The 14,751-nt window shown below is 42.8% G+C and overlaps 1 protein-coding gene across 2 annotated transcripts in view; it reads left to right on the forward strand.

Annotated features, from left to right (window-relative positions):
- immp2l (inner mitochondrial membrane peptidase subunit 2) overlaps positions 1–14,751 on the forward strand; it is a 168,982-nt gene that overhangs the window by 37,919 nt on the left and 116,312 nt on the right. For both annotated transcript variants that reach the window (XM_039001555.1, XM_039001554.1), the window contains exon 3: positions 1,748–1,854. In XM_039001555.1, coding sequence (XP_038857483.1) covers positions 1,748–1,854 — 107 coding nt within the window. The remainder of the gene's footprint in view (positions 1–1,747; positions 1,855–14,751) is intronic.

Below are 14,751 nucleotides of genomic sequence, written 5' to 3' on the forward strand. Positions count from 1 at the left end.
AGCTAAGACCTCAGAAACATTTCCTCCACAGGTCTGGTTCATCCTTGGGAGCAATTTCCAAACGGCTGAAGGTATGCGTTCATCTGTACAAACAATAGTACGCAAGTATAAACACCATGGAACCACGCAGCCGTCATGCCGCTCAGGTTCTGTCTCCTAGAGATGAATGTACTTTGGTGCGAAAAGTGCAAATCAATCCCAGAACAACAGCAAAGGACCCTGTGAAGATGCTGGAGGAAACCGGTACAGAAGTATCTATATCCACAGTAAAACGAGTCCTATATCGACAACCTGAAAGGCCGCTCAGCAAGGAAGAAGCCACTGCTCCAAAACCGCCACAGACTACGGTTTGCAACTGCACATGGGGACAAAGATCGTACTTTTTGGAGAAATGTCCTCTGGTCTGATGAAACAAAAATATAACTGTTTGGCCTTAATAACCATTGTTATGTTAGGAGGAAAAAGGGGGAGGCTTGCAAGCCGGAGAACACCATCCCCTCCATGAAGCACGGGGGTGGCAGCATCATGTTATGGGGGTGCTTTGCTGTAGGAGGGACTGGTGCACTTCACAAAATAGATGGCATCATGAGGGAGGAAAATTATGTGGATATATTGAAGCAACATCTCAAGACATCAGTCAGGAAGTTAAAGCTTGGTCGCAAATGAGTCTTCCAAATGGACAATGACCCCAAGCATACTTACAAAGTTGTGGCAAAATGGCTTAAGGACAACAAAGTCAAGGTATTGGAGTAGCCATCACAAAGCCCTGACCTCAATCCTATAGAAAATGTATGGGCAGAACTGAGAAAGTGTGTGCGAGCAAGGAGGCCTAGAATCCTGACTCAGTTACACCAGCTCTGTGAGGTGGAATGGGCCAAACTTCACCCAACTTATTGTGGGAAGCTTGTGGAAGGCTACCTGAAACGTTTGATCCAAGTTAAACAATTTTAAGGCAATGTTACCAAATACTAATTGAGTGTATGTAAACTTCTGACCCACTGTGAATGTGATGAAAGAAATATAAGCTGAAATAAATCATTCTCTTTGCTATTATTCTGACATTTCACATTCTTACATTGAACTGACCTAAGACAGGGCATTTTTACTAGGATTAAATGTCAGGAATTGTGAAAAACTGAGTTCAAATGTATTTGGCGAAGGTGTATGTCAACTGTACTACCTCAATTGGCCTGACCAACCAGTGCCCCCTCACATTGGCTAACTGGGCTATCTGCATTCTGTCCCACCAACCCCTCTTTTACGCTACTGCTACTCTCTGTTTATCATATGTGCATAGTCACTTTAACAAATCTACATGTACATACTACCTCAATCAGCCCGACTAACCGGTGCCTGTATGTACCCTCACTACTGTTATTTTTCACCGTTTTTTTACTGTTGTTTTACCTTTTTACTTACCTATTGTTCACCTAATACCTTTTTTTGCACTGTTGGTAAGAGCCTGTAAGTAAGCATTTCACTGTTTTATTCGGCGCACGTGACAAATAAACTTTGATTTGATAGGCTAGATACAGTATTTAGCTCAGTATGGCAGGAGTCCGCTTCACTTCTCTAAGAGGAATATGTCATTCAGTCTGTCTTCTGTTCCCTGGTTGCCCTGTGCTTGGCCCTAGCTGCTGTTCTTCTGTCCAGGCCACTGATGACAATGTTGCTCGTTTCCCTTGTTTCTTTCTGATGTGACTGACTCACCTCTTTTGTGTTTGTGTGCATGTGTGTGTCGTCTCAGCCTTCCCTGAATCCTGAGGGGAATGTGACAGGGTCTGACGTGGTGCTCCTGAACCGCTGGAGTGTGAGGAACTACCAAGTACGTCGAGGTGACATTGTGTCAGTCCTGTAAGTAACCAAGTTTTAACCACGTTTACATCAACTTTTGTTTGTTTGTTTGCTGTCAGACAAGCTGGGACCTTGTTAGTAGATCAAGTGGATTTGGATACACACTCTCGCCCTTTCTCTCCCTCCACCTCTGGAGTAGGCCCTTCTGCCAATGGCTGGCTGAGCAGTGACGCTCTGCTCCCCTATAACTCCCCTGTGCTGTTTTTAAAATGGAGGACCTGTTGACACTGTTGGCTCCACAAGAGAGGGAGGGAGAGGGGGAGAGAGCAATTAGAGCGCCACACAGCCACGTGAAGGCTCCCTGCTTTCAGACATACTCTTTGTTCTGAAGCACCGTGGGAAGCCAAATGTTGCCCTGGCTGCTAATGAAAAAGACTCAGTCACAAATGGCATCATATGCCCTATATAGTGCACTACCTTTGACCATAGGGCTCTCAGAAATAGGGTGTTATTTGGGACGCAGTCAAAATCTCCCCTCAAATAAAGTATTTTCTCTCTCTTTCTCTCCTCGTATGCTCAAGTCCCTGGGCGCACTTATCCCAGACTACTTATCTCAGTCTTTGTTTTTGCTTCTGAGACTTCAATGTGTGATAACGCAGCTGTCTGATGCATTTGTGTGGTGTCGCCTTGATGGGATTCAGGTTTGATGTTGTTTGATGCAGCAGAGCAGAGGTCATGAATAGGCAGACATAGAGGTACGGTCAAGGAATATTACTGCATTATGTATTTTCTGTGTTCATTAGTTAAACTGGGTTTGACAACCTCAGGGTAAAGTTTTGCCACGACTGGTTTATTTGGGTTCTACACTACTATTGTGATTCAGCACAGATGTCCACAAACCACCCATCCATGCAGGTTTCCCTTAGAAAAAAGGTATTCTGACTTCAATGGGACCTGGTTAAATATATTAATAAATCAAATAAAATGCTATTAAATGCACCTATTTGCTGCTGTGGGGTTTGATGTGATGTGGATTGTGTGAGCTCAGACAGACAGACAGCGGCAGGCAGGCAGGATAAATCCCTCTTCCATAATTACCCCAAGATGGCAGCCTCTCCCTTCCCTTCCCTGCAGGGGACATGTTGCGCTTGTGAACAGGATGTTCAGCCATTTATGAAGCACCATTCCTAGCAGAGCGGAGAGAGAGAGTGAAGGTGAGAGCGGGAGAAAGAGGGAAGGGAAGAGGGGGAAGTGATAGAAAGCGAGTGAGAGAGCTAGCGTGGAATGCTAATCTAATGTACTCTGACAAACTAAGTTGTAAGAATGAATTATTTCTGTGGGGGGATTTCACAGACTATAGGCGTACTACACTGTATACGATAGAGTTAGTCACGGTTGTTGAGAAACCCTCTTGTGTTTCCCATTGAGGGTGAAATAGTTCATTTTGTGGACTCACTGGGTAAAGAGAAAATTATACTGGGTCATGTTCACAAGGTACAAACCTGAGGGAAACTGGAAGGTACTAAACTTGTCCAACCCTGATGTACTCTGTAAGGTACTGTAGGAGTTATGTGCATCATCTTGTTTGTGTTGTTGTTTAGATTATTGACCTCTGTACTGACCCTTGCCCCGAGACATGACTGTAGACCTCTATGGCGTCAGACTCTATAGTTAGTTAGCCTACAGCTGCGTCTCAGGGCAACCGTTCCACTCCAATAGATTTTAAAGGTATGACATGTGTTTCACCCACATCTGTCGGTGTGAATCTGTAGGCACAGGAAGACATACAGATAGGCTAGATACAGCATTTAGCTCAGTATGGCAGGAGTCCGCTTCACTTTGCTGATAGCAATATGTCATAGATACACCAATTAACCTGCATGCTTTTGAGAATGTTTTTTTTCTAAAGCAACATTTATGAGGAAGGGCAACGTGTCAAGTAGATCTGTATCAACAACTGTTGTTGGGTGGGATTTCATAAAAAAATGTAAAAGCGTATTTCTCATCTGCCAAAGAATTCCACCCTGGCCTGTACTGTATTTACATGTCAAGTGTGATATTGGACTACTGCTACAGCAAGGCAGACTGAATTCCCTCTTCTAATTTGAAAAGCAAATTGTCCAAAGCAATATTCTGGTCCTCTGAATAATTTCTTATTTACAGAATAGAATACTCCTCGTTTCACGGCCATAGTAGTGGATGAGGAAAATGGTCACCGTGTTTGAGTGCATATATGGCCATTTATTTGCCACATCGGGTTTTTGTCATGCTTTCAGTGCAGGCTATTAATAAGCTGATTTGATTTTATGTTCTCCTTGTTAACATAACCATTTCAAATTATTATTTTTTGAGCAGCTCCAGAAACAGGTTTCTGCGAAGAAGAATTTTCTTGTGGAAGAGGAGAATTGCTCCTCTCCGGGTTATAAATAGCGGGTTAATGAATCCCCTTTTCTGGCACTGTGCTTTTGTTAATGACAATGTTTTAGGATTACCATCCTGGTACTAAACAATAGAAAAACAGATGTTTAAAGTTTTGACGTGGTACGTTTTTTTTAGTGTGTATGAATATTCATGGTATGCACAGCAGCAGTTGTGTAAACCTTCAAAAGCTTCAAGTCTGTAGGTGCTTCTCTTCCTGTAGCTTGTCTTTGAAGTGTGGATGCCAGGAAGAGAGAAACATCACCCCTCTTGTTCGTTTGGACGGTACTGAGTTTGTCATTTTTAACATCAACAGAATCCAGTTTGGCTTTGTTGAGCTGTGTTTTAGCCAGCCGTGACTAAAGCCCATTGTTTTGGGATTGGGTTTACAAAAAAAGAGAAGACCGAGGTGGGGGAAAAAAGGAAAGCAAAAACCTCTGAGATGCTTAATCTAGGATATTCTGAGCTGACAATCTCTCCTCTGCAGACATGTTGTTCGGGCAACAGTAGAACGCGGTCTGTGGAGGTAGGAATTCCTTCATGGACACAGGAAAAGGGGAGCTGACTGGCTTGGCCACCCTTCCATGAGCCATTAGGCCACTGTGGAGCACACTCTGGCCCCCAGGGAGGGGATAGGAGGGGGGGGGCAGGGGAGGTTAATAGGGTTTGTTTTGCCAAAAGAGATCGCTTTAGTCTGTCTCCTAATCTAGCAGATAGATAGGGATGTTTTGACATGTCTGCTGCCTGGCTGGCTGTAATGGTGTTATTATCTATCATTTGTGTGATTTCAGCAGCGTGATGTCTGGGTAATGGCCTCTGTTAAAAGCAAGACATTGGCCTCTTGAGCTAAGAATCCCACTCTGCGAAACACACACACAAGCTTGTGCGCACACACACACACACACACACACACACACACACACACACAGATGGTGCTCAGAGCACGCACACCTGCATTCATTACGTGTGTTTAATTTTATCTTAAAAGTTCGATAAAGGTTGGCGTTCCCTCCAACCAGCTTAGAGGCAGCCATTTCATTCAACATGTAAACAAGAACGAACTGAATTAGTAAATTAATTCAATGCCCTGCAAAATCAAATTGAATGAAATTTGTCACGTGCTTTGTAGATAAGTGTAGACTAACAGTGGAATGGTTACTTACACGTGCATTTCGAAAAAATACAGAGTTAAAGATCAAATTTAATAAATAAATAAACAGAGTGACATGAGAAATTAATACACAATGGATAATGAATAAAAATAACAAGTAAAAATAACATGGCTATACAGTTGAAGTCGGAAGTTTACATACACCTTAGCCAAATACATTTGAACTCAGTTTTTCACAATTCCTGACATTTAATCCTAGTAAAAATCCCCTGTCTTATGTCAGTTAGGATCACCACTTTATTTTAAGAATTTGAAATGTCAGAATAATAGTAGAGAGAAGATTTATTTCAGCTTTTATTTCTTTCATCACATTCCCAGTGGGTCAGACGTTTACATACACTCAATTAGTATTTGGTAGCATTGCCTTTAAATTGTTTAACTTGGGTCAAATGTTTCGGGTAGCCTTCCACAAGCTTCCCACAATAAGTTGGGTGAATTTTTTTTGAAAACTCTGTTTATTAAGTTTTACACACACAGACAAGACAAAGCAATATAAATAATATACTCAACTAGAAAAAATACAAATAATACATATAAAAAAAATAACTTTAAAGATACCATACTTTAGACAAGTTAAACACACCAGGCAGAAGGCTACAAAAGGTTAAAGGGCAATCTATAGTATAGGGACAGAGCAAACACCTCACCATTGTTCCTGTAAACAGTCAAGGGATGGGGTGGAGAAATGCAACCACTCACAGACAGTCAAGGCCACAGACCGACCATCCACTGGACCAAAAATAAAAAGTTACAATGCTTTTAAAATAAAAAATGAATAATAATAATTTTATGTAGGCGTGAACAGAATTAAAAAATAAAAATAACTGGGAGAAACAAGCTCACACCTTAGTCTCTGCCCGGGCAGGATGAACAAGGCATCCACAGGTCACAATCAATAAGCACATCAACCTTAATGCCCCCCACCCCCACCCCAGAAAAAAACACAGAGAAATGCTCATCCAACCCCTAAGTCACAGGGGGGTCAAATACAGACTTATTTTGGTTTTAATAGGAATGCCATCAGAGGATGGACTGTTTAAAGTAAGACCGGAATGGAGCCCAAGCCTCATTAAACAGTTTGGGGTTCCCACGTGAATTGAATTTAATTTTTTCTAGTTTCAGAGAGCACAACACATCTCTCACCCAATATTTATAAGATGGGGGAGCTGCCATCTTCCAGTTCTGTAGTATTAGCCGTCTAGCTAAAAGAGTTGTATAAGCAACAGTGTCCGACTGGATTCTTGACAGGGGGGTACCTATGGGCAGTACTCCAAAAAGGGCTGTAAGGGGAGAGGGATCTATAACAGTGTTATATATATCAGAGAAACATTTAAATATTAATTCCCAGAAACCTGACAGTTTATGACAGCCCCAGAACATATGCAACAGTGTGGCTGGTTCAATTTTACATCTGACACAGGTAGGATCAAAATCAGAGAATATTCTTCCAAGTCTGGCCCCAGACCAGTGGATACGGTGAACCACCTTGAATTGAATGAGGCTGTGTCTAGTGCTAAAAATGCACCCTGCGCAGCACAGATTCCCAGGTTTTCCCATCGAGTCTTTAAGGGCACCAAAGAAGGGTTCTGTAAGTCATGAATGATTGCATATACATCTGAAATTGCGCCCCTAGGAAGCTTGTTCAGCTCCAGGATGCTCTCTATAGCTGTATTCGCAGGCCTATGGGGAAATTCAGGTGTGTTAGCTCTGACAAAGTTCCTAGTCTGGAGATAGCGGAAAAAGTGGGATTGGGGGAGGTTGAACCTTTCCTGTAGCTGAGCAAAAGAGGCAAATGTATCATCAAAGAATAATTGGGCTAGTGAGGAGAGGCCTAGTGAGTGCCAGATGCCAAAAGCCCCATCATTCAAAGATGGAGGAAATAAAATGTTCTGATTGATTGGGCCTGATAGAGAAAAGCCTCGGAGGCCAAAGGCTAAACGGAACTGATTCCAAATTTTAAGAGACTGCTTTACAATTGGGTTGACACACCTTTTGCCTAGGGACACTGGGAGAGACGAGCACAACACAGAAGAAAGTGCAGCAGGTTTACACGATTCAGACTCCATCTGGACCCAGATTGGTCTAGGGCCAGTAGGATCAGTCTGCAGCCAGTACAGAAGGGCTCTGAAATTTGCAGCCCAATAGTATGTCTGAAAATTTGGTAGAGCTAAACCCCCCAATGACTTAGGCTTCTGTAAATGTTTTCTACCAATCCGTGGTACCTTGCCATCCCAAATAAAATGCATGAATGTTTGATCCAGTGAAATAAAAAAAGATTTTGGAATAAAAATGGGTAAACATTGAAATAAATATAGAAATTTGGGCAATACACTCATTTTAATGACATTAATCCTTCCGATAAGAGAAAGAGGTAGCGCATTCCAAAAAGTAAAAGATTGTTTCAAACTGTCTGCTAGAGCAACCAAGTTTTCCTGAAACAGATTTGAATATTTCCTTGTCACTTTAACTCCCAAGTAGGTGAATTGATCCCGGACAATCCTAAACTGAGAACTTGTAAAAGAGCACTTTAAAGCAGCCTTGTTTACAGGAAAAAGCTCACTCTTGCCTAGATTCAGCTTGTACCCTGAGATTGATCCAAACCTTTTAAGAACAGATAAGGCGCGTGGCAATGAGGTATCAGGGTTAGAGATAAACAAAAGGAGGTCATCCGCATATAGCGAGACTTTCTGCTCTGAGCCCGTCCTGCTTATTCCTTGAATGGCATCATTAGAGCGTAGTGCAATGGCGAGAGGTTCGATTGCCAAAGCAAACAACAAGGGGGAGAGTGGACAGCCCTGTCTGGATCCGCGGTGCAAGGGAAAATAGTCAGAGGACAAGTTATTAGTCCGTACCGAAGCCATGGGGGAAAAATAAAGAATCTTTATCCACGCAATGAATTTGGGGCCAAAGCCAAATCTATAAAGGGTAGCTGTTAGGTAATCCCACTCAACGCGGTCAAACGCTTTTTCTGCATCAAGTGAGACCACCACCTCTGGGTCCTCCGACGCTGGGGAGTACAGTATATTCATAAGGCGCCTAATATTGAAAAACAAATGCCTATTTCTCACAAAGCCAGTCTGGTCAGAGTGTATTACTTGATGCAGCGAGCCTTCCATACGGATGGCTAAAAGCTTGGCTAGGATTTTGTAATCACAGTTTAAAAGCGAGATTGGGCGATAGGATCCACATTCCAGGGGGTCTTTGTTTTTCTTTAATAGTAATGAAATTGAAGCCTGATAAAGACTAGGCGGTAGCTTTGAGGTATTAAGGCACTCTGCAAATAGTCGAGACAAGAATGGGCAAAGCAGACCAGAAAACGTCCTGTAAAATTCGGTTGGAAAACCATCCGGACCCGGTGATTTACCACTTTTCATTGCGGACACTGCTGTTGCAATCTCCTCAGGTGTAAATTCTTCTTCTAGACAGTCATGGGTGTCTGTATCAATTGAAGGCATATTCAGGCCATTAAAGAAGGAATCAATCAGCAAAGGGTCTTGAGGGGATTCAGAGGTGTATAGCGCAGAGTAAAATTGTTTGAATTGATCATTGATCTCTTTATGTATAACTGTGGTGGCACCAGACGGGGTCCTTATTTGTGGGATTAAACGTGAGGCCTCAGATTTACGGATCTGATGTGCAAGGAGTTTACTGGCCTTGTCGCCTTGTTCATACACTCTGTACCGAGCTCACAAGAGTAACTGTTCAGCTTGCCTGGTAGAAAGCTCATCAAATTCAGATTGGAGTAGTTGGTGCTCTTTATGCAGATCAGAGGAAGGAACCGTAGCATACTTCTCATCCAATGTGGCTATGGATTCGCTCAGGTCCCGAAGTCGCTGAGAGCGAACTCTGTTTTGGTTGGCTGTATAAGAAATAATTTGGCCACGTAGGTATGCTTTGAGAGACTCCCATATGGTAGAGCAGGACATACCTGGTGTTGAATTAGTTTCTAGGAATAAGGTGATTTCAGAAGAAATGAAATTGACAAACTCCTTATCTGAGAGTAAAATGGGGTTAAGACGCCATTGATAACACATAGGAGGTCGCTGGGGAAACTCTAGTTCAAGCACTAATGGTGAATGGTCAGAAATAACAATACTCTTGTAAGTACACTGCCGAAGGTTAGGCAGAAGTTTTTTGTCCAAAAAGAAGTAATCAATCCGGGAGTATGTTTGATGAACATGAGAATAAAAGGAATACTGTCTATCTGTAGGATGTAGGAAACGCCAGGCCTCAAACATGGCATATTTCTGAAGAAAGGCTTGAATAAGTAGGGCACATTTAGATGGGCCTGTAGTTGTTCGTGAGGACTTGTCAAGAACTGGGGACATTTTGCAGTTGAAATCCCCCCCTAAAATCAACAAATGAGAATCTAAATTGGGTATAGCAGACAAAAAGGAAGAAATGAAACTTGTGTCATCCCAATTGGGAGCATAAACACTAGCCAAAACAAGAGGGGTAGAAAACAGTTTACCGGTTACTATGACGTATCGTCCCTTAGGATCAGCGATAACCTCAGAAGCTACAAAGGGAGTGGCTTTATCAACCAAAATGGCAGTCCCTCTTGATTTACTATGAAAGTTAGAGTGGAACACTTGACCAACCCAGTCCCTACGCATCCTAAAGTGCTCACCAGTCCTCAAGTGAGTCTCTTGTAGAAATGCAACATTTGCATTCAAACCCTTTAAGTGTGTCAACACCCTCTTACGCTTCACTGGGTTATTAACCCCTTTGGTGTTCCACGAAATGTACTTGATCGCATTGTTTCGGCCCCTCTGGGCATTCCCGTTATACAACCCTGTCATTAGAGCATAGAATGGAAAAGCAATGAGCGCCCAAAAACCCCAGAATAACTTGTCTCAGAGTAATAATGTACGGTGGTAGATGTTTGGAAAAAGTACAGAAAAAAAAACAAAAAAGACAGAATGACAACATTAGAACTGAACAATTCAACCCCTCCCCCCACCCCCTCCCCCCATCCCAGACAATACCTCCCCAAACGAGGTACAAGCCTAAATAGAACATGTTCTCTTCGCACAGTATGTCTGTGAGAGTGCGGTCTTAAACCTAAACCCACAGTCCCGCTCTTTAAAGTCGCGTTTTGTTAGTGGATCAAACAGCAAAAAGAGATAATCATTTTTTAAATAAAAAAAAATAAAAGTGAATCCCTTGTGCAGACGAAATTACAAAAGCACCACTTGCAGATGTATATAATTATATTCCCAGTCTTATAACAGGCATTTGAGAGAGAAAATAAAGAAAATAAATAAAATGTATAAAGGCTCTCAGCCGAAAACCTAATTTGAAGTAAGGAAATCGTAGTAAGACAGCTTACAACCAAGACCAAAAAACTACGTGTGCGCAACGTTGAACGCTTGCTGGGCATAAATGACGCTCAGAACTTTTAAAATTTAAGTGAAGACCCCAAAAAACGTGTCGCCTCGGGAAGCATTTACTGTTTACTGGGTCAATGCAAACGGATGCAGTAAGCAAATAACCAAGAATATTTTGAGTCACTGAGACACTATGTAAACAAACTGAATAGGTGAGCAAGACAGCCTAGAAAACACAGGAGTATAGTAAAACCTCAATACAATGAAATTAAAATGACTGAATGCTTGTAAGGCAAGCACACTAGATGATCAAAACATTAGATCACATCAAATAAGCCTGAATGGGTTCGCCAACTCCCCAACTATACAAAATTAGCATGTTGTAGCTAAACATAATTGTACCACAGGTGGGTTACTTACTATCCACAGTTCGCAAGCAACAGTTGCTGAACTATGAGCAAGTTCAAGACTTCTTGATGTGACGTTGAATGTGAGAGAGAGCCTCATCCGGAGATTCAAATGTGTAGTCTTTACCATCATGAGATAGCCATAAACGGGCCGGGAATCGCAGTCCGTACTTCACACCTGGATGGTCCCGAAGTAGTCGTTTGGCCTGTCCGAAAGCTGCGCGCTGCCTGGAAACAGTGGGGGAGTAGTCCTGGTAGATGGAGAAGCTCTGTCCTTGAAAGCTCAGAGTGGTATTGCGGGCTCGTCGGAGAATCTCCATCTTCTCATGGAAAAAGTGCACTCGAAGAATTATGCCACGGGCCTCTCCCCATCCCGGGGCTTTGGGCGCAGCGACCGGTGGGCACGATCAATCAGGGGCTTTTCATCTAAGGCAAGAGCATCCTTCAGCAGCCCAGAAACGAAATCCGTGGCGCGAGGCATTTCCGCTGACTCTGGGACTGATACAAGTCTCAGGTTATTGCGGCGAGAGAATCCCTCTAAACTTACACAGCTCTCCTTCACCTTTTTCAAATCCGCAGCTAGGCGTTTCACGTCAGCCTCCAGGGATGTAGTTAAGTCGGAGACATTTGTAGCGAAGGTCTCCAGTGCTGCAATCGTTGTAGCGTACGACGCCATTGTTGTTTTGAGTAATGTGATTGCTGGCACCGTCTCGTTCCGCAGGATGGTTAGATCTGCTTTTAAAGTATCAGAAACCTCCTTTATTCGGGCCTCAATCGTAGCAACCACCTCCGTTTTCATTTCAACTATCTCAGAGCGTAGTAGTTTGATGGCCTCGAGAATGTTCACTTCAGCGCCGCCAGGCCAAGCCGCCCCCCCGGGTAAAGTATCAGTCCCCGGGCCGTCAGGCTCAGGGGAGGGCGGTGATGAGAGTGTGTCTTGTAGGCCGGGTTTTCTCAAAGTCATGCTTTTGGCCTTATGTTTCGTCGACATGCTGACATTTGGAAGTAAAGTAGTCTTGGTTTTTACGGGAAGGGATCACCAAAATAATATATGAAAATAAATACGGTTCTGCTGCAAAATTCACATAAACTTTAAAAATACCACGGGAGCAAACGGAAAACACGTCAGTCGCACATGGCGTCCCTCCAATCCCCCAAGTTGGGTGAATTTTGGCACATTCCTCCTCACAGAGCTGGTGTAACTGACTCAGGTTTGTAGGCCTCCTTGCTCGTACACGCTTTTTTAGTTCTGCCCACAAATTCTCTATAGGATTGAGGTCAGGGCTTTGTGTTGGCCACTCCAATACCTTGACTTTGTTGTCCTTAAGCCATTTTGCCACAACTTTGTAAGTATGCTTGGGGTCATTGTCCATTTGGAAGACCCATTTGAAACCAAGCTTTAACTTCCTGACTGATGTCTTGAGATTTTGCTTGAACATATCCACATCATTTTACTGCCTCATGATGCCATCTTTTTGTGAAGTGCACCAGTCCCTCCTGCAGCAAAGCACTCCCACAACATGATGCTGCCACCCCCGTGCTTCACGGTTGGGATGGTGTTCTTCGGCTTGCCGGCCTCCCCCTTTTTCCTCCAAACATAACGATGGTCATTATGGCCAAACAGTTCTATTTTTGTTTCATCAGACCAGAGGACATTTCTCCAAAAAGTACGATATTTGTCCCATGTGCAGTTGCAAACCGTAGTCTGGCTTTTTTAATGGCGGTTTTGGAGCAGTGGCTTCTGCCTTGCTGAGCGGCCTTTCAGGTTATGTCGATATAGGACTGGATTTGCTGTGGATGTAGATACTTTTGTACCTGTTTCCTCCAGCATCTTCACAATGTCCTTTGCTGCTGTTCCTGGATTGATTTGCACTTTTCGCACCATAGTACATTAATCTCTAGGAGACAACGCGTCTACTTCCTGAGCGGTATGACGGCTGCGTGGTCCCATGGTGTTTATACATCCTTGGGAAATTGCTCCCAAGGATGAACCAGACTTGTGGAGGTCTACAATTTTTTTTCTGAGGTCTTGGCTGATTTCTTGATTTTTCCCATGATGTCAAGCAAAGAAGCACTGAGTTTGAAGGTAGGCCTTGAAATACATCCACAGGTACACCTCCAATTGACTCAAATGATGTCAATTAGCCTATCAGAAGCTTCTAAAGCCATGACATCATTTTCTGGAATTTTCCAAGCTGTTTAAAAGACACAGTCAATTTAGTGTATGTTAACTTCTGACCCACTGGAATTGTGATACAGTGAGTTCTAAGTGAAATAATCTGTCTGTAAACAATTGTTCAATTGTTGGAAAAATGACTTGTGTCATGCACAAAGTAGATGTCCTAACCGACTTGCCAAAACTATAGTTTGTTAACATGAAATTTGTGGAGTGGTTGAAAAACGAGTTTTAATGACTCCTACCTAAGTGTATGTAAACTTCCGACTTCAACTGTGTGTGTCTGTGTATATATATATATATATATATATATATATATATATATATATATATATATATATAGAGTAGAAAAGAACATGCCTATATACAGGGCGTACCAGTACCGAGTCGATGTGCATGGGTACCAGGTAATTGAGGTAGATATGTAATAGTGATTTTATTTCTTAAATGTTATTTAACCTTTATTTAGCTAGGCAGTGATGCACGGTTTGACTCATAACCCGCAGTCCCCACGGTTATATCTGCGGGGCGGGCGGGTTTAGGGTCATAAAGGAAAACGGGCGGGTTGAATAAAGGAAAACAATACCTTTAAAAAGTGAGGTGTAACTTTGCATTGGGACTTTTCATGCGTATACTAATGCAAATCCATATGTTATATGTGGGGACATTTATGCTACCGACCCTTTTAAAGATTTTCTCTGGTACTTTTTTCTTCTTTTTAGCCACTAGTTCTGAAAGTAGCAGCCATGACCCAAAATGGGTTGCCGAAAATTGCGGACTACAGTACTTCACAAATATGCAGATATGTGCACCATGTCGTTGCTCTCTCGCTCTGCTGTGTGTGCATCTTGCTAGTTGTCACTCAAATGGTGAGGGGCTGAAGCTCATTGGCTGAAACTCGAATCGCTAGGGGACTGGCCCACGTGGGGGTGCATGAAGGGAAAATGGCGCGCACAGCTTCCAGAAAACAGTCGCTTTCAAACTAGGGATTTCGTGGATAATTGAGGTAAGACAGTATTCCTGCATGTATGAACTACACATTGACACATCCAGCCCAAAGCAGATGTTTTGTTGAAACTCAACGTAACATTGTATTTACATTTTTCACTACTTTGGTGTCAATAGCCTGTCACCATTCCATACATACAGTATTTGTTTCTCTCTCATTCTGTGAAATAGATTGGACATTTGACATTTAGGATTGGTTAAGATCCACCCCTTCCTTGTACTTTATAGGCCTGTCTCCTCCGGACCCCATAGTACTGTATGCATTATTTTAACAGCTTTCATCTGATGTGTGAATTCCAAGATGTGCTTCAATGAAAGTGGGTTGGGGTATGGTTCTGATAATACCAAGGATGGGGGTTGGATTTCAGCATGGGTCAGTTATACGGATAACCTTTACAGTGCATTCGGGAAGTGTTCAGACCACCTTTTCCACATTTTGTTACGTTA

This window comes from Salvelinus namaycush, chromosome 9 (assembly GCF_016432855.1).
Source record: "Salvelinus namaycush isolate Seneca chromosome 9, SaNama_1.0, whole genome shotgun sequence".
Taxonomy (NCBI): domain Eukaryota; kingdom Metazoa; phylum Chordata; class Actinopteri; order Salmoniformes; family Salmonidae; genus Salvelinus; species Salvelinus namaycush.